The following is a 20,273-nucleotide window of genomic DNA, read 5'->3' on the forward strand; positions in this document are numbered from 1 at the left end:
GTACACCAGAAGATAGATTTCCTCTACCCCAGAGGGGGCTGTGTATCAGGAAAGAAGAGGGCATTATAACAAAAACCTAAACAAATATCTAAATAATTATACTCTGCAACAAGGGAAACTTTGGAAACATCCAGACTAAATCAGAACTTCAGCTAGTCCAGGATCGTGTCTCCAGCAGCAGACAGAACCAGACGCTTCCAAAGAAATTCCAAGAAACTGGAGCTATTATTGTTAAATAATTTGACCATGAAAAAAGCCTACTGTTAACTCCAGCAGGTCTTCACATTGTCCAAAACAGATCCAGATAACTGCTGGTTTGTTTCTCCTGAAAAGTTCTAAAATAATCTTCAGATAAGAACCCCGCAAAACTTCACTGCAAACTTCAACTCTGTCATTTATATTAAGTGGGGAGGTTTGTGGGTAATTAGATACATACAGTCACTCACAGTCCAAGTTCCCACACTCATCAGCTGAGCCCTGTCGATAGTCTGTATGTTCACAAGTCCAGTCCAGTTGTAACCCTAATGCAAAAACACAGGCTTGCCTTTGCAAGCCTCAGATACCTGCATTAGTCCAATTCCATAACCACCTGCATGCAGCAAAGACTCCTACTACACCATGTCCCTAAACTGGAAACCTGCTGCCAGATTCTCAGGCATCACAACAAAGACAATACTGATCTACAGCAGCTGAGGTGCTAGCCCATTGCTGAGCCAGAAGTCTAGTGGAAGAAGGAGCCTTTCCTGTTGTCTCTGTCAGGCCAGGGAGCCAGATGAAAGGCTCAAATCTGACAGCCTTTTGTTCAGCTGTGTCATCAGAGCAGAGTCTGGAAAATGTTCGGCTGGGAGGCAAGAAGCTGTTCCCATTCCACAGACAGCAAATACAGCACCCTCTCCTTCCCTCAGTTTCTCTCAACCACAGGCAGAACCTTCCAGGCTGCAGTTCCAGGTTGCTTTTCCACCTTTCTGCCTCCTAGCTTCGGCACTGCAGAGGTTACTGGCTGTTTCTTGCATGACTTCTGGGATGGATGCAGATTGCTGTGGTTGCTGCTGTCATGTATTGGCTATTTCCTGACTGAAAGAAGCCAAGTTCAGGCTGAAGCCACTTAAGTCTCCTAAAGAAAACCACCCACTGGAAGGACAGAGCAACAGCTTCTCTGGGGTTCACGATGAGAGAGGAAAGGGACACAGGAGGCTATTTCACAGATCTTTGCCTTTTCCTCACTCTTTAGTTCTGCACAGTCTCTAGTCAGCCCTGCCTTCCTAGAGCTTTGCTAGTCCAAAGAGATCCTGGAAGGGCAGCTGTGTCAACACTTTGCCCGGTCAGGAGCTGAATTTTTAACTAGATTCTCCACGGAGGCTGGCCTGACCAGCGTTCCCTGGCCTTTCTTCTTCCTCACTCCCAGGGGTGTTTTGGGTGTTGATTCTCAAAACAAGAAGCATCCCTTAGCTGCCCACTGCAGCATATACAGCTGTCAACCCTGACCACAGATCCTGTCCAAAGACAGCAACGTCATCCATGCAAGGGAAAGGAACCTTCCAGCACCAACACAAATGTTTTTGCTTCCTGGAGCTCTGCACCTGCCATCCTCATCACAGATCAGATATGAAATATATGGTGATATGAAACAGATATGAAATATCTATTTCAGATATGAAATGCTGGTGACTCAGGTGGAAAAAAGCCCTGCCCAAAGACAGTGCAGGAGTCACAAGATTAACTGGCTTGTGGGAAACAATAATGGGCAAGCCATGTCTGCCAGGAAGTTTCCTCTTCCCGACCTCTTCCATTGTAACATTTCTGTTTTCCATGGCTGCAGGCTGCACTGAAAGACCTTCCAATAAATCTGAATTGAAGACCACTGGTCTAGAAAAACTGAGCAAGTATCAGATCGGGAAGAAGGTCTGATGCCAAGAGGTACCCTCCATCCTTTCATTGCAATTTTGAGAACCATTAACCCTGGGAAGCAGGAGTGGAAGGAGCCACTTCCACCCCATTTTCACAGCTATAAATACATGTAATGTATTAAAAAGGAATGCCAGGATTAATGCTCTGTTGACACAAAGACACAAATTACAGTACAAGACCTTATGTACAGGATTTGTCAACACTCCAATGCTTATTACCAATAACTTCTTTAGATCTTCTTTAAATACAGGACCCATAGTACTCTGCCATCATCAAAGGAAAGGAGACAATATCAACCCATGAGCAGAAGCAAGGATAATTCCTAGAACTGAAAAGTAGTAGGGAATGCTACAGCTTGGGAATAAAGAGTGCTAATTGACAGGTATAGTGGCAAAGGTAGCAAGGATCCTGCAAAGCCAAAAACATAAGCAGAAATAGAGCTTTGCATGGAAACAGCAAAAGAGAGAAAGGCAAGGGTACTGCACTTCAGGGTTAATGTACACTGACACCATTTATCTTGTAGTGGGAATTGCTCAAATAACCCTTGTCATGCCAGTAGTGTGATCAACCTGTAACACTCAGAGGGATAAATACGCACCCATATTCACTCCCCCTTTCTAAGAATGGTCTGGTGTGGGTAGGGGGAGCCTTCAGAGCTGCCTACTGATGGAAAAGAGCAATGTAACACAGAACCATGTGAATTACCAAAGGGTATGCATTTCCCGTGAGGCTTCATTTGGTTGCAAAGCTTTTCTCATTAAAATAAATCTTTCAGCTGCAATGAATCCCATAAGCAAGCCTGAAATAATCCAACTTGCAGCAAAAGCTGTGAACTAAAAGGACAAAACTGAAACCCAACCACAATAACAGGGCTGTCAAGTGAAGCCTGTCGTTATTCCAGTGATGTAACAAGCCGTGTACCTCTTACAGACCCAGCATTAAAATGTTTGTTCCCTAGCCATAAATGCTAAAGCCCCTGATTTGCCTTCTCTGAAGAGCATATTCAGAATGACAAGTTGAGGGCCATCTGGCCAGATGTTTTTCTGCTTTGTTTTACTTCATTGGAGTCCACTGGGATCACCAGCCTGTGATGCAGTCACCAAACCAGCAGCTGAGGCAAATACACATGCCTAGCGTATGAGAATGGCAGATCTCTGACACCCTGTATACTAGGTACATATAAAACAATATCATGGCCACAGTTAATAATACCTCTGGGACAACCTGTTTCCAGCAAAGAGAAAGGTGAAGTCCACAAAACCACCCCACAGCGGTAGTCACTGCAATGGTCTAAGCTATGCTATGCCCAAGCACTCCTGAAGCAAAATGAGAGGGTTGCCCAGGAACAGTAAGTGTTATTTGGGGGCTGTCCTTTGCAGGCAATTCCTCAACGTCTTCCTGTCTTGGCTCTCCAGCTGGAAAGCTCTACTCTCTACGTGCCAAAGGCATTGGAGCACAAATTAATTAATGTGAATGTCCAAGTATGCAAGATATTTAGTTAGATGGAATCTTAAGAGGTTTTTGATCTTCTGCTTAATGCACTGAGCTTTGCAGCTTGCCTAGCAGAGACTTAAGATATGCACAAATGAGGAGTTAAACAGTAGCATTCAAGCAGACTGCTCTCTTACTAAATCGATTAATATGTGTGCATGTGTGTGTTTATATATTCTTCCAGCACTGCTGTCCTCATAACAGGTCAGAGAGCTCTGTCTGCATCTTTTGCTGTAAGGTGTCTCCACAGCTCAGTGATTCCTGTCGTCTAGCATCTTTGCATGGCACTATATTTAAACACCCCCTTTTGTTGGAAAGCAGTCAGCTTCAGATTCCTGGGATTCATCTCAAAACCATTAATAGAAACCAGTTACAAAAACAGAGAAATTGCCCAGGAAACCAACACAGATTTTTTTTTTTTTTCCAGACTGAAGCCTGAAGGTTATTTTTCCAAGATAAAATGCGTTTTGGCTATTTTTCCACAACATGAAATCCAAAAAGCTGGGTTCAGTGTGGGGAGAAAAGCCAAATGGATTTATATGCCCAAAAAATCAGAGGCAGATACTTAGCAGGTATAAATCAGCAAGCTTATACTAACTACCATGGACGTATGTCAGTTTACACCGGCTAAGAATCTTCCTCATAAAACCTTGTGCTCCGCAATACCCATCAGATCATTAATCCTACCACTAGAGAGCTTTAGGTAATGGTGAAATTTGGTTACCCTTTTCATTATAAGAAAAGAGAATGCAGAGTCTCCTTCTCTTCACCTTGTCTTTTCTGTACATCCCACATTGCTGTGCTTCACCAGATGTTTTTTCTGGTGCTGAACAGATTTGCCTATTCATACTATGTATTATGCCATTCATAACCTGTGAAAATCACTGTCAAAACCCTGTAAATAATAATATTAAAACCAGTTCTTTTGAATCAGCATCACATTCCACATTGTTCCAAATAAGCACCTGAATCAGATGCAGTTAGGCTAAGTGTTAAGTTGGTTAAATCCCAGTAGATCAATAAATGTTCTCACTGAGGTGCTTGGTTTGTTTTGGTGGGTTTTTTTAATGGTATTTAATTTAAGCACAACCTCCTCAATCTCAGCAGGCAAAGACTTTGTCTAGGGTACCTGATCAAGGGAACACTTGAGTACTAGCCTCTATCTCCTCTATTACTTTCTTTTGAACTTATTTTTAGTTCACAAATCTTAATCGGGGTTTAAATCTACAGTCCCCTGCACTACAGCAGTGCCTCCTATTACAGCTAAAGGAGGAGTTCCATTAGATGACAGTAATAATGGGCTGTGATCTTATATCTAGGCTAGCCACAGAAACAGAATTCCACATGCGTAGCCAGCATTTTCACAGATATCAAGTCTCAAAATTATTATTATATTTCATGATATCCATAGGCACCAACCATTACCAGGATCCCTTTGTGACAGAGAAGGTACGTACAGGATCAAAGTCCTCACCCTAAAAAAACACTGACCAATGAGAAATGGGAAAACAACAAGCAGCAAGCAAATCAGGAATGGAAATAGAGACACAAAGAAGCACCTCACTGACATCCACAAAGCAGGTGTAAATTACAGTTTTCTCTTAAGTTTAATATCTTTGGCATAAACAAAAGCATGTAAAAAAGGAAATCTGGAAAATCAGTTCTCTATAAAAATAATTTAGTTTTAGTTGGGAAAAAAAAAAGATTTAAGTAGCTTGCCATGATTGTTTCAATTAAAATGTCTTTAAAAATAGACAACCTAAAAACACATTATATGTTTTTTTTCTGGTCCCTCATTCATGTTTGCAAGGGTCTTTTTATTGGTGGTATCACACTTGTGTTTATTTGTTCCACATAGGCAGGCTTTATATACAGCACAGGCAGCTTCGCATAGGAAAAGTTTGTAGTCTAAACAGACAGGAGCAGAAGGAGACTTACAACACAAAAGGAAATGACTCACTCGTATTCACACAGCAGATCAGTGGCAGAATGAGGAATACAGCCCAGACCAGCTGCATGTCAGCCTAGTAGTACCTCACTCCTGGACTACGCTGCCTCTGTCCTCTCAGGGAGCCTAGAAAATCCTGGCACTACGTGAAGACTCACTGTGCACGTAAGACTGACAAGGAAGCAGACTGAAGGGCAGAGTTAGACAAAATCTCTTCCCTGTCTTTCAGCTCTGGAAAACTTCAGTGATACATGGAACTCAGACATAATTTTGACAGAACCCTGATTTTTAACTTTACAATGGCCTGTTGCATCCCTCTTGCCTCTCAGATTTTTCCAGTGTTCTGATTCCCTAGGGCAAACAAGAGTCATTACTACCTGCTGCTTCTTTTCAGGACACCACAGTGAAATTATATTTTTTAAATTTTATTTTGTTTAAAATATTATGTACTTATCTCCTAGTCTATTCTGAGAGCCAGTAGTGTCTTCAACACACAGAATTAAAAAAAAAAAAAAAAGAAAAAAGCAGGTATGAGCTCAAAATCACTACATGAACCATGAAATTCCTGAGGAGATGGAAAAATATGCAAATCTGAATTGGAGTTACCATCAATAACAACTTCAGGAGTTGGCTCTATTTGTGTATATGCATCTGTTAATCTTCCTCTAAGGTTCGCAGTAGCAGCCAGCAACTGCATTGCTAGGAAGCAGGGGGATTTTTTTCAGGGCTCCTGACAAGCTACAGCTTGCAATGGCGTGCCCCCAAAACTTCTAGATCTATACAGACAAATGATCCCCCCAATGAACTTCTGAATATCAAGTGCCTGAGACAGAAGGGTATCCAACCGATGACATGGGACTGACTCACTCCCATGGGAGCTGTGGTTCTACAGCGTCTTAGCTTTTTCAAATCCACACTGAAACCACTAGGCTCCCCTCTAGGGGATAGATACCTAGTACTGGTCCAATTTGGCAGATGGTAGCCAGCACTGAGATTCAGGAGGAAATGATTGAGGGATCAAATCACCACTTTGAACATTTACTCAGCCAGTGTGTTTGTCTTAAGAAATGTGAGAGAAGGCAGCAGCTCAGAACTGTGACATTCCACCTGGCTGTTACTCACCCCCTTTCTAAATTCCAGAAAAAAGGCACCAGACAGGCAGACCTGGGTCCCATCTTTCAGCTCAGCAACACTCCTCTCTAAAGAAGAGGCCTGCACTTTGCACACTTTTTCATTCCAGATCTGAAGGCAGTTTACATGGAAGTTGTTAATCCTACAGAAGGAAGGTAGGTTCTGAGGAAGAGAGGGGAGAAGTAACTGGACCAAGGGCCACTGAAGAAGAGTGTCCAGAAATCCTGCATCGCTGTCCAGTACTTCTACTCACTCCATGCCCCTTGAGCATGCCTAGCAGGCTGACCCCACCATAGTCCTGGCTGACCAGGAACACAGCACAACCAGAATCTCACTCCTTCCACTCTCGCCACAGCCAGAATGAAATACTAGCAGTCTCTGGCTGTACCGCACTGCCAATAGTTAATGACGGGACACTCATCAACACGAGGCTGGCAGTGTTACAGAAGTTACAGCGTTTTCAGTCCCTGATTGCAAGATACATCGCCAAGAAGCCCTGTGCTTCTGCTCTCCTTCATCAGAGACAAGAACAACATCCAGGCCTGAACCTAAAAGCACTCTGAAGGAGGAAGGAGGGCAAGGAAGATTCACATACACTTAAACAGGCTTTAACGCCATAATTGTTACTGCCTAACTCCCTATTTCTGTCTTTCTCACAAGTAAGCTGCTAAGCTTCCATGCCAGAACAAAAGTGAAAGCAGTGATCACCCACTAACAGCACTGATTCAGTGCTAGTGGAGAGGACTAAACAGAGAGCCTCCTCCAGAGCAGTTCTCCAGCAATCTCACACACGGGCAGCCGTAGGTCAGGTTTCTCTAACGTGGGAAAAGCTTAAGCCACAAGCACACAGCCCTGTTTATTTCTGTGAAGAACCAAAAAGTTCTGAGAGTACTCAGGGAGTAGACACATTTAGCTGAGAGATGCCATTTTGTGTCCCCTTTCTGACCATCAGCATTGTGCCTCAAACCACATCTTTCGGTCTCGCTGTACATGGGAACAGTGTTCTGGTACTATGAGCTTTTGAAAGGAAACTCCATTCCTCACACTAATTGCAGCCCATCTGTTGCACCCGCCTAAAATAATTAAGCAGTGGGATTCCAGGCACAGCATCTTATTTTGAGAACAGAAATGACTGGGAAAGAGTGGAAAAATTAATAGGTTGGCTCTGAAAAGGGTGCTCAAAGGTTGCCTCCCAGAGAGTTTTATTATTTACCTCAGGTTTGCAGGCCATTTCATTTAAAACAAAAATACTTTGGCTGAAAGGAGGCTGCTTTCCATAATGCTGCCAAATTTAGACAAACATGGAGCCTGGACAACTTTTAAGGCTAGTCTATGTGAATTGTGTATTTGCTCTAGATCAATCTGAGAGGACTCTGGCAACCATAACTTTAGCTAAAGAAAAACAGGGTGCTGCTTGCTTTGCCTCCTTTAGAAATCGGGTGTTCTATTTCTGCATACAAATCTACTTGCTTGAACCAGCATTGCTCCTTCTACCCAGAGATCTGAGTATTATACTACAGTACTAAATTTAACTTTCTACCACCCTTTTGAGAAGAAAAGGATCTTCATCCCCTTTAAGACAGAGGGGGAAATGAGAAATGAAATTTTTTAGTATCTTGCCAAATATCACAGAGGAAACATGTCAGAGCTCAGAAGGTCCTGGCTCCTCATTTCTTATTATATCTTAAGTAATACAATAATCCCAGTTAAACTAGTGGAAGCTTTCAGTGTTCTCTAGTCTCTGAGGATTTCTTACTCTAATAAGCATCATTACTATCCCTTTCTTCCATGAAATCAACCAATAGCTCTGAGGTGCTTTTCTACCTGCTCATTAAACGTAAACACCAGAGAGTAGACAGCCATCAATGAAGACATTAACACTATTCTGAAGTTAGTGCATCTCTGAAAAGTGCTATTTATGAAAAATGGTTGAAAAGCATGCAATTCTGCCTAATTTTTCTTGCAAAAACTGCCTGCTGTCCAAGTGGCCCTTGAGGAGTTATGGAAGAGTGAAATACCCCAGCATGATGATTCTAGCAAAACTACCTTCAACAGACAGGTCCAGAGGGAATGGTTTAGCTGAAGAAAATACAGATCCTGTAAATTTATAGAAACTTGGCTCTTTACAGATAATGAGGTGCTCCTGACAGAACCACAGCAGAGAAGGCTGCTCTTTTGGTACTTCTTGGCTCCATAAAATAATGTGGTACTTGAATAAGAGAGTAGAGGGGTGAGCGTCTCAGTTACTGTGCAGAAGAGTAAATGAAAGCATTCCTTCAAAGCACACTAAGCCAGTACCAGCTGCTACCACTTCCTAGTGAAACTGAAGAAACATTTCCATAGTGTCTTCACCCAAAATGCCAAAGCACTTTTCAAAATTATCACATTTACCCATGACAAAAATATAATTCTGCCATTCTGGAGCGGAATATGGCAGGCGCTTCACAAAACAAAATCCACTATGTAATAGTTTAGGACAGAGGAAAGAAAGGATATAAACTGGGAGACCACCCCACACACCCCTTCTAACCTAACCTGATATTGTGAAATCAGCAATTACTCCCAAAGATTCGAGCACCTAATTCTACCCCTTAGTAGAAGTCACAGCTTCCATCATTGCCTGAGTTCCCTTCTTATTCATGACAGAGCTGATACTTGCAGGGGAAAACTGCACTTGTATTTTTTTTTTTTTTTTTAAGAATATTGCTAGAGGTCTCTTGAACACCAAAGGCAAAAGGGAAAAAGCTTCTCACATCAAACATACCACACCCCTTCAGTGCAGCTTACAGGACCCTGAGACACACTGACACTGAGATGCATTAAGGGAAAGAAATGATCACTCAGTAGGATCCAGCCAAAGTTATGAGCACGTCTAAGCTGATTTTGACCTACTCCAGGCTGGAATACACAGCAAACAAACTGGCTTTCCCCTTGCTGGTTTTAGGCTTTTTGCAGTAGCCCTTTAGAATTCAGAAGAGGACAACTCCCCTTGGCTCAACAGAGCAGATCTCATTCCTCTTTCCGAGCATATAGCTGAAACCTGGTGCTAACGTTGAGTTAATTCCCAGGCAGGCACACAACAGAAAGCTTTGCCTGGAGCTGGTTTGTACCAGTGCCCAGTTTATGGCATACATACTTTGCACTGCTCTCTCCCAGTCCAGCTCCTCACAGGTGTGCAGAACAGCACAAGCTTGTAGAGCTCTGCAGAGCCATGGAACCTGTCAATCCCCCTCAACAGCCTGTGCATGCTTGAGTAACAGAAACCATCTCAAGAAGGAAAAAAAAAAACCCAAACCCACAACCCAAAAAAACAGTAAAGCTCATTTAGAATTCCCACTCCAAGCTGGGGAGTGGCCCCATGACACCAAATGCGGTAATGCATATTCCTCCATTAGTACAATGTGGAAATGTTCAAGTTACTTTAACCTAGCAGCCCTACTCTGGAAGCAGCTGTCCCTACACTGAAAGCTACATACGTGTATTTTTATTTGCTCTCCTTTCCGCTCCCCAGCTCCATTTCATAGTAGAAATGACTCAAGGAGAAGGTGTTGCACCCAAGGCACAGATATCAAGATTGTTATTTTCCCCTCACTTTCTTTTCACAGTCCCAGGTTTTTGCATAAATTACTTGTGAGAGAAAGCCTTTCCTGCCTTTCCAAGGGCTACAACCCGTTTCCCTTCCCCAAGGGCTGGATGACGTTATCAGAAAGTAGGACACATTTAGCCCTGTCCTACCTTCCGATGGGCCTACAGCAGAAGTTCCCACAGATGGCAGGATGCCAACATTAATAGAGGCCATTCTCCCACATCACAAAGACAGTAAAATTAGGCACTGGAAGTTCTCTGGAGGATGCCCATTCAGACATAGGGAAAGCAACAGAAAAGAACATATGCAGCAGCATCTTCTGGAGAGTAACTGAAACAATATGAATGGTCAGGGAAGCCAAATCAAGGCCTGCTAAGCCTGGGTGACCAGTCACAGATTCTGCCTTCAGGATGTACCTGCTGATTCTGCTGCTGAACAGTCTCCAGCTGGCTGTTCCATAATGAACTAGCTGCTTCAGTGCTGACAGCAGCAAAAACCCTTTGTCAATAGAGGAAACGGCGCTGACTCAAAAGCACCCAGGGAACGGAGCTGGTGAGTAACATGGTACTGTTTACACATAGTCACATTGCTGACTATAACTGTTGTAGTTTCTTCTACCGTTGTTTTTTTTTTCTTTGGCACGTCCTTCTATGACTGCTTATTCTTCAAGTTTAACCAATTCCTCACTGGCTGGTGATAAAGCTCAGCCAGAAGCATCCTGCCATGAATTGTTAATTCCCTTAAAATAAATCTGACAAATTCCAAGCTATTAGTTTTTTACCTGATGTGCTGACTCCTTGCTCAGGACTCCACATCCTTGTCTTAACACCAATCACTTTGCAGGTGGTTATGGGACTCTGAAATGCTTGTAGCTGCTGAGAGGCTCCAGGAGTGTTTTCTCCAGACCTAGACATACCAAAGGCAATGACAGTCCCTCAGCACAAGACCTGCCTGATCAGCACAAAGTCTTGTTTATTGAACAAGTGGAACAGCTCATTTTTCACCAATATTTCACGTTAGTTTTCTACTTTAAACAAAATTTTAGCCACATGTCCTAAGGAAACAAGGCACATGCAGTTATATGATCCCACTGTCCATTCAATCTCCTCCTCCTTCCCATTATTTTGAAACACAATAGCCAATTTCAGCTATATTTGAGAGTAGAGGACAAGTCTCAGTTTTATAGTTCTTACAAGTTTTGTAACTAGCATAACAGAGGAAAGATGCATTAGTGCCCATGCAGCAAGCAAGACTAAAAAATTCAGTCTCATTTCAGGGAATTGACACAAGAGTGACATATCAGATGGTCTTAAATTCTCTGACTCGCAGAACTCCTTGTTTCAGTTTTGTTCCTCTGTCTTATAGGGAAAGGCAAGCAAGAATGGATACTTCCACGGGAAAGCCAGCACACTCTGTTTGCTTAAAGCTAGCTCATATGTCTACAAGAGCTACAGTTACTGATTTTTTTTTCTTTTTAAATTTAAAAATCAGTAGGGAAAGCAAAACCCACTTTTCAAAACCATTTCAGTTCTGCAAATGCAACGCTCCAGGTTAAGTACGGAGTGCTGTTATTTTTGGAGAATAACCGACCAGGCTCAGCCCAAGCGAACCCAAACCAGGATGTTTTCACAGTCAGAACAGAAATGCCAACAGCAGAACAGCATGAATAGTGAAAAGAAAAGATGTATTTTTAGTTATCCACAGGTGCTGTTTGCAAGATCAGTAAGATCACTTCAGCCAGATTTTCAGCTAGTGTAAACAAGCATGGTTTATTAACTTTGGAATACATGGACTAGGGTTCACACCCACTGAAGTAGAGCTGGCTTCATATTTTGAGAAGGACCAAGTCAGAGCTACTGAAGCCAACATACGTACACCAACTTATCCTAGGTAACATTTTGACAGTTTTTAATATGAAAGTGTCCCATTTAATATGGGTATTAGCTCACCAGAGTAGAGGTACACATTGTTTCTGCTCAGGAATTATCAGGCAATGGTAGTCAGGTAACAGAAGGAGCGAGGTCCCCCTGAAAGGTGTGTTTTGTACACCAGATGCTCATAAACATTCCCTGTCATGGGCTAACACGTACTCCTTTTAAGACTGGTCTTGAGCATACTAATGCAAGAGAGAACAACAGTTCTCACAATACAGACATAAAAAGAACTTGGGCTTCTGGTGCCAGAGTTATAGTATGCAGAGAAATCCTCCTGCAGCAAAGGAGAAGGCATTACCCCTGCCCTCTCTGATGTAAAAAAAAACCCAAACAAAAAACCTACCACACAACCAAAAACCCAAACAACAACAACAAAAAACCCACAAAAAACAACCAACCACACCACCACCACCCCTAAAAAAACAACCCACCACCACCAAAAAATCCCCACACTCCAAAAAAACAGGTTCTTAGGCACACTACCTATCAGGAGCCAATACAACAGTAACATGAAGAATATTTCTCTTTACATTTGCTGCTACAGTTGTGTGCAGCCAGGTTTACTGAGCATCCCACAGCCTGTCCTCAGCACTTCAACACACACATGCCTGCTCCCATGAAATCTTGGTTGAAAACACTGTGAACAAACTCTTTCAGCCTGGACCCTTTCAAGGTGACGGTCCATCAGCCTAACAAAATCTGACTGTCTGGGTAATACCAACATAATTCTTTTTTCCAGGCTCCCCATGCTTTAGGATTTAAGGATACTCAAACCTTTTGCACGTCTACGAACAGCCTCAATTCAGATCAGTGTTTTCCTTCAATGTAAAGTCTTTGGTCCCGTTACAACCTATGCAGCTCCTGGTTTGAATCAGCTTCAGGTCTGGTCTCATGAGCAGGACCTGGAGAAGCCATCATTACATTCCACTCCATTTCCTCTCCACATGGCTCCTCCTGGACAGCCAGCAAACTGTCCCTTCTGCCTGTGCCACGGACAGCATGGAGAGGGCATCCATGAGCTCAGACTCATTGTCTGCACAACCTCAGGGCTGCTTTAACAGGTAGCAAACTATCCAACATGCTTTGTAGGGTAAGCGCAAGGTTTCCAAAGGAAAGGAATATCTTGTATTGACTGCTGGACTTTCCCTTTTCCTATGACAAACTCAGAGTTGAATAGAATTAATTTGAAGTGAGCTGAAACTACAGCAGACAATTACCAAGAAGCCTGTTTCTGTGGAAAACTGGAACAAATGGCTGCCATATAGAGCTAAAATCTCTTCCGTAGACTCCAGACCATCAGAGGTGCTATGGTTAACTGCTGTTTGTGCATGAAGAGGTTAAGCCAAATGGCTAAGTTGCTGCAATTTATAAATGTTTCTACTTTCCACCCATTTGGGGTTCAATCCTTGTTACCAAAGGGACCAACCTTCTTGGCTTCCTCATTTGCACTGAAATAGGATTGACATCTCAGTGTGGTTGCAATCTTTATAAAAAGGTAATTGAAATAAATTTTCTACTGCCCGTCAGTATCGCAGATCTCCTCCTTCAGCATTATTTCTAAAAATCTCTTGTTATTGCTAATACCTCATCTCTACCACTGTGGACCACTAAGCAATTGTCTAGATATGCAAAGTACTGGCAGTTGGTCCAGGCTTTTCCACCCCTGGGCCAAGCAAACCTATCTCGGATTGTTTTAGACACACAATAGTTGAGGAAAAGCTGCAGCAAGCAGTTCTTTTGCATTGCTCCCTTTCCCATATACAATCAGGCCTGATTCACAGCTGTCCAAGTGAGTGTAATCCCAGTGCATACAGAAGACTGAGTATGGTTAGATGCAAATCCCGCCGCTCACCATTTGTAAGTTATATTGGATTCATTTGTGTGGATGAAAGAACTGTTATCTTATGTCCAGAATCCTCTAAAAAACTTCAAGAATCCATACTGATGCAATTGAACAACACATTTTCTAGAGAAGACACCTAAAAACACATTTAATTCCTGCCCTAGTAAGAAACATTGCTATCCAGGTCAAGGAGACAACTAAAATCTCAGGTTTGCCAGCAACCATTATTTGCTAGCGTTAGAAAGAAATGGTATTTCTGCTACATCTATGTCGAGCCTACTACCACCATGTTGCTGGGTTTTGACCTTTCTGAAAGGGAGAACACCCTCCGAGTTTGCAATGTGATACTTTAGCTAAGATAAACAAAATTCAGAACTTTCACCCCTTCCGAGTCACCTGACTTCCTATTTTAGAGCCAACTCATTTCAACACAAACCTGATCGCTGTGATAAAACTACCAAACTTGATGTTCTGTTCAGCTGAGCTTGCTGTCTGTATTTAAGTGCATTCAATCCAAGAATTAGGGATGTAAGCAGGAGCGTAATTGGTTTTATATTCTGATTTTGAGGGACCTTTCCAGACCAACGACTGTCAGGCAGTTTCAAACATAAAATCACCATCCCACTGGTTATCTCCAGTCTCTGTAATACAGAGCATGAATTCCTCTAGAAATCTCCTACTGATTTTCAACCATTTCCTCTCAGAACAGCAGAATGAGATGATGGAGAAATCTTCAAGTCTTAAATATTTTGAGAATTATAAAAGTCAAACTTCACTGTTTGCAGTCCCTTTTTTTTTTTTTGCTACCACAGCTACATATGCACATACACATATACATTTACTAAGTGTGCAGGTACATTGGTACGCACATACTTTGGAGAGGAACAGCAACTCATAATAAAACTCTGTGAATAGCACATTATGTACTCGTGCTCCCTCTACAGAAAAAATAGGTGCAGCTTTCATCTATCTGATTTTCCCCGTTTAGCAAAGTGAGAAAGTTTCAAATTGCATCCTGTGGTCAAGAGAGTTAAAGCAAGTTGATACAACCCTAGTATATATTATCTGATTAGTGCCATGTAAGACAGAGAGTCTTTGCAGTATCTGCCACAAAGAAAATACAAATCCTGAGACATGCTTTGAGGTACTTCAGCAAAAAGGAATACAGCATTTATATGACTAAGACTGGCAGTAACTGCCGTGGATGGTTTACAGACACTTTTGTAAATTACACAGTAGTTCCAGACTTCTATACATGGTTGTGTAATTATGTCTAATAGATGTAAAAGTAATGACTACTCTTGGCAGGCTACAATTTGGAGGACTGGACTACTACTTAGAGAGCATACCATTTAATAAGCTACTTTACTTCGTGGAGACTTGCAATTCACCACACAAGTACCCTAACGTAACACGATCATTGCCATAGTGCAAGAGTTCACTTGCACTGGAACATCACAAGGTACTGAATGATTATGCTTTGCAATTCCCACTATTTCAATAATTCTCTTTTCTAGTTACTATCCCAATGTAAAAACAAGTTAGAGAGCAAGGTGGCGGTGCTGATGCAGGAAAATGGCATACAAAGTTCTCTGCCTGCATGATCCCAGCAGACATGAGTACAATGGACAAGTTTGTGATCTACAGCCCCATCATGATGCTCCCCAAGAGCAAGAGAGGTTTTATGTCCAAGTAGAAAGAGATAAGATCAGTCTAAGCCCTATTGGGGAAAAATGGATAACATACCCTTGGGCAGTTTGTAGATTTAGAGACTACAACAGAGAACAAAGATGCAAGTTATAGGATTAAGTAAGACAAAAAGAAAATCAAGGAATAAACCTCAGAACTTGAATCAGAGGTACAGCACTGACAAATGAGCAGGTCATGCTACTGCTGTCTTTTATAAAGTCTTTTGCTCCGTGTAATTCCAAAGGCATCCCAACTCTTCAGCAGCCAACAATCTCCTGGAGACGTGCAAACTGATTACCCTTTTTCCCTAGGCAGAAAAACAGCCGGCTTCGACTAAGAGCCAGTAAGAGAAGCTGTAAGACTGACAGAGAACAACAATGCTGGCATAAGGGCTCTTAAAACAAATGTGACTGGGGAAAAAAGACATGGACCTGACTTCAAAGGTGCTAATCCTCTCAGGCCCCAGCCTTTCATCTATGCATCTTTGTGCAGGGAATGCGTATTGATATTTTAGAAACACCGAGATGCACTCTGCATATTTAACAAACCTGTAAGCCAGAATCAACACACGACCTTCTCTTGCTTGGTGAGTTTCTAAGGCTCATGGCTAGACATCCTCCTCTTCGTTAAAATCCTGACAATAGGCTGAAGGAAAGAGTCCTACTGGTCTTGGTTAAAAGCAACTGCAGCCTATTTAAAGCACAAAAAGGACGGGACATCTTTTTAATTTTTTTGATCAAAGTCGCCTTACTGTTAACAGATGGTTTAGAAAAAGAGAACTATAACAATGTGCTAACCACATGTTTCTACAGGACTTCAATACAGTTCTCAGAATGCCAACAGTTCTCTAGCAATATTAATCCATTTTTAAATGGAGATGTAACCTTTTCCTTAAAATACCCACATAAAGAGCCAGCTAGCTTCTACATTAATGGCTAAGGCGTTTCAGAGGCTTTGAATTTACTGCCATCTAGCGACAAAAACAGCAGAGCCATGCACAGAACCTCAGACATGTTCACTGTGTGCGAGGAGTCACCTGCCCTTCCTGCAGCGAGATTCAACTGTATCTTGTAGCAATGAGTTCCACAGATTGTTTTTTTCTTCCCTTCCAGTTTAGTCAAGTGTTCTGCTCCTAGCAGATAAAAGGGAATGCATTTTCAGGGTAGCTTCCCCGTATGCTGCAGAATGATGAGCCTAAGGGAGCTCATTCTTTTTCCCTCCTTTCTCTCAGAGGTCAGTCCACCCCATCTATCTGCTGGAATACAGACAGGGAAGAACTAAATCACACAGAAGTTAACTGCCTCAAACAGAAGAATCAAAAGCAGAAACCAAAACAGAACCCAGATATAAAGTCCTCTGTCAGGGTTTAAAATAAACATCTATATTTTTCACAGCTTTCGTAACTCTCTTGAATCATGTAAAACCAGCTGATTACAATGAGGTTGTCTCCAGCACAAAACAGTTTTTGTATTTAATGAATAATTAGCTCTGAACTTTTACTGATACCAATATCTGGATGTTCTGTATGACAGGGGTCAATTGTAGAAAAAAAGCAATTTTTTTTTATTGGCACAAAACAGAACAGAAAAAAATAAATATGCTTTTTAAGGATGCTCATGCAATGCCGGTGTAAGACACATGCACACCGAGCCTTCAGATAAGTGAAAATTAAAGCTTTTGCAGATATATTCTATGGAATTCTGATCCAATTCCTATTTCACCATAACTCTTAGTAGGCACCAGCCCTTCTATAGTAAGACTACGAAAGCAAAAGAATGCGATTTTGAAAAGAACTTTTCAAAATGCTTGTGTCTTATATAGCCATACTTACAATCAGAAGCATTCTTTCAGTTATCCTGTCTCCCACCACCGACTGTTCTTATAGTACATCGTTCAGTCTAACCTCAAATAGCAACTTCAGAAATTCAGCTGCAGTCTAAGACACTTGCTCAGACATAGAGTTGGGGGCAGCAGCACAGGACCGTACACAGCAGCGCCAAGTCACTATACAAGGGCTCACACCAGTCTTTCAAGGAGGAAAAGTATACTGTTGTCAGGTTTGCCCTTGGAAAACTGCTCATCAAGATTGAAAGTTTCCCCCTACTAATTTCATCACACTCAAAAAAAGGTTAAAAGTAATCCGCGTACTTAAATATTTTTTAATTACAATTACAGGTTAAAACTCATTATTTTTATCGCTTTGAACTTTTCAGAAATATCTTGGGTGTTTGCCATCCCGCAGGAGGATTTTTCAAACCAGCTCTTTTCCAGATGCGCTCCAAATCTTTCTCAAATTTTATCTAAAACAGAAAAAAAAAAAGAAAGAAAAAATAGTAACGTAGCTCAGAAGCAACACTCAAGTATTCAGCCACTGCCCATGTGTCCCAAGGAGAATCTAGGTATAACACAAACGAAACAAATGCTTTTAAGTAGGCTGCTTGTTCTAAGTGTCAAAATAGTTAGCCTTACTGAAGAAAATACATTAAAATGCACAAGGATCTTGGTAGCATTATTTTAAAAGTCCTGTGTGAGGAAAACTGAGAAGATGGAAAACAATACTGTAAGAAAATTAAGAGGATTTCCTCATCATAAAGTGTTCAACACTGCTTCCTACAAATCTGAAGAAATGGAATTACAATTAACCCCAATTTGCATCTAGGCAAGGTGAAAATTACCAGAGAATGAACTAAACTATATCATAGCAAACCTAACAGACTACTGAAGGGCAGTGTTGAATGAGAACATCTACAGTCTGAGTGAAGGCCCACGTCTTCCCTCATCCCTTCTATTAAGGGAACTAAAAGGCTTCTATACAGAAAAGGACAATGGGAAGCACTTGAGGATGTCGGCAAGACAAGAAATAAATTAAACCAGTCTCCCTGATATAACACAGACACGTGAATTAATCTTTCACACAAACGCTAAAATTCTTCTCCATTAGCCATATAAGTTACTGTCATGCAAGAAAAATTACGCCTAGTAACTACCATACATATATGTTTACAACCACAGAAATATTCTACATTACAACTTCTGAAGATGTATAGGTCAAACACAAAACAGAAAAAGCTATTGTACCACTAAATACTGAATTCATTAAGGTTCTCCGAGCTGCTGCCATTTTTCCCCAAATCAATTCCACCTAAAAACATCATGCGATACCTAAACAGAGACCAGTTTGAGAAGTGGGCACATTTATGTCAAGGAGTTCTCTCTACCCTGAACTTACCTGACGTTTCTTCTTGCGACCTTCCTTTATCCTCCGCCGTACAAATTTTCTTCGCTTTAGCAGCTTTTTGAACTTGTGCCGATTCATTTTCCTTCTGCGAATCTTCAAAACGTTCTTACACTGAAGCTTGTTGCTAAGTGTCCCCTCTCCTTCCTCCACATCAGCTCCCTCATCAGATGGGGGACAGTCATATCGCTGGAGAGGTTCATAGCCCACTCCTTCCTGAGCATTAAGGACTTCTGCTTTAGGAAGGGAGTATCTAACTGTCAGCCAGCTTTCTAAGGGGCTGATGGAAAGTTTTCTGGGGATCAGCATCTCTTCCAGTTCAGGGTCCAGAGCATACCACCGCTGAGGCTGGGCTCCACTCTTGTTAGATGGCTGTGTGCTATAGTGTGCAGATGTAGAATGACAGCGAAGAAAGGAAGATGCTGACCTTGGCAAAAGGTGGCCTTTGAGAAGAAAAGAATTTCACTTAAGAGGCAGAGGCTTCTTCAGAAAAACTCTGCCCAGGTCTCAAACCACCAGACAACTGTGGCCAGAATAATCTTATAAAGGAAGCTGCTTACAAAAATTACATTCCCATCACAAAAGCAAGAAAGTCTCTTTTAATTTGAATTTAATTACGTTGCTGTAGCACCATCTGCTAAAATTACACTAAAAATACAATATTTTACCTCATGAACTGTGTAAGTGCAATTTGGAATGGCTAGGAACTGTTCGCTGTATTAAACCTTTCTGCTGCTAAAGACTCTCCTCCTAAGCTTAAAAGAGGTCAAATCAGAGCTACACAATACTGACAGAATAGATCAGAGACATAATCCACAACCACTGAATCAACAACAGCCTCACCACTCCTGCACTGCTTGCTGGAAAAGAAATTTCTGGGAGCCTAATTACCCCAGAAAAAAAAAAAAACAGGAAACTAGGTCACACAACATCTGTTTACCTGCAATTCGTGAAGCCTTCAGTAACTGGGAAGTCAGCTGTGACACTAACATATTGTTTCACTTTGTTCACCGTCAGAGCCAGTAATGACTGTTAAAATAAGAACATTTATTCAACGAGGCAAACGTGTTGTTTTTACACTTTAAAAAAAAATTTCTAAATTTAACCCAAAGCCCCCAAAAGATGGGCTGAGTCACTCTAAGCACCCTCCCCGTTTTACCAAACGCCCTGTCGGATTTTGCTGTAGGGGCCTGGCCCACAAGCACTGGGGTAGCTGAGTCGCAGGGGGGATTAATAAAGCTTCGGCTGTGCCGGGTTTAAAAATACGGCAACTTCTGCCCGAGTCCCACTGGCACACTTCTGCCCGGCTCGGTGCGAAGCTGTTGCTTCCACAGCAGAAACCGGAGCGCAAGAAAGGCGCCCGCTGCCCTCAGGCCGTGAGGAACAGCCGCGCGGCCTAACGAAGGGCCGTCACCGACGCGGGCAGGACCGCTGCCCCGCGCTCGGCGGACAGCCTCCCTCTCCGCAGCCCGGCCGGCAAGCCCCGCCACCGCCCCGCTCTCCGAGGC

At 42.2% G+C, this 20,273-nt stretch overlaps 1 protein-coding gene across 5 annotated transcripts in view; it reads right to left on the reverse strand.

Annotated features, from left to right (window-relative positions):
* Positions 1-20,273, reverse strand: part of MXRA8 (matrix remodeling associated 8) — a 43,221-nt gene that overhangs the window by 22,841 nt on the left and 107 nt on the right. For 2 of the 5 annotated variants that reach the window (XM_076355876.1, XM_076355874.1), the window contains exons 2-3: positions 19,706-19,794; positions 10,846-10,970 (exon numbers count right to left, since the gene is read on the reverse strand). In XM_076355876.1, the coding sequence (XP_076211991.1) occupies positions 10,846-10,970; positions 19,706-19,794 (214 nt within the window). Of the gene's footprint in view, positions 1-10,845; positions 10,971-19,705; positions 19,795-19,924; positions 20,235-20,273 lie in introns of those variants that run through there. The other 3 variants (XM_076355877.1, XM_076355878.1, XM_076355879.1) reach the window with 2 other exon arrangements.

This window comes from Aptenodytes patagonicus, chromosome 19 (genome assembly GCF_965638725.1).
Source record: "Aptenodytes patagonicus chromosome 19, bAptPat1.pri.cur, whole genome shotgun sequence".
Taxonomy (NCBI): Eukaryota; Metazoa; Chordata; class Aves; order Sphenisciformes; family Spheniscidae; genus Aptenodytes; species Aptenodytes patagonicus.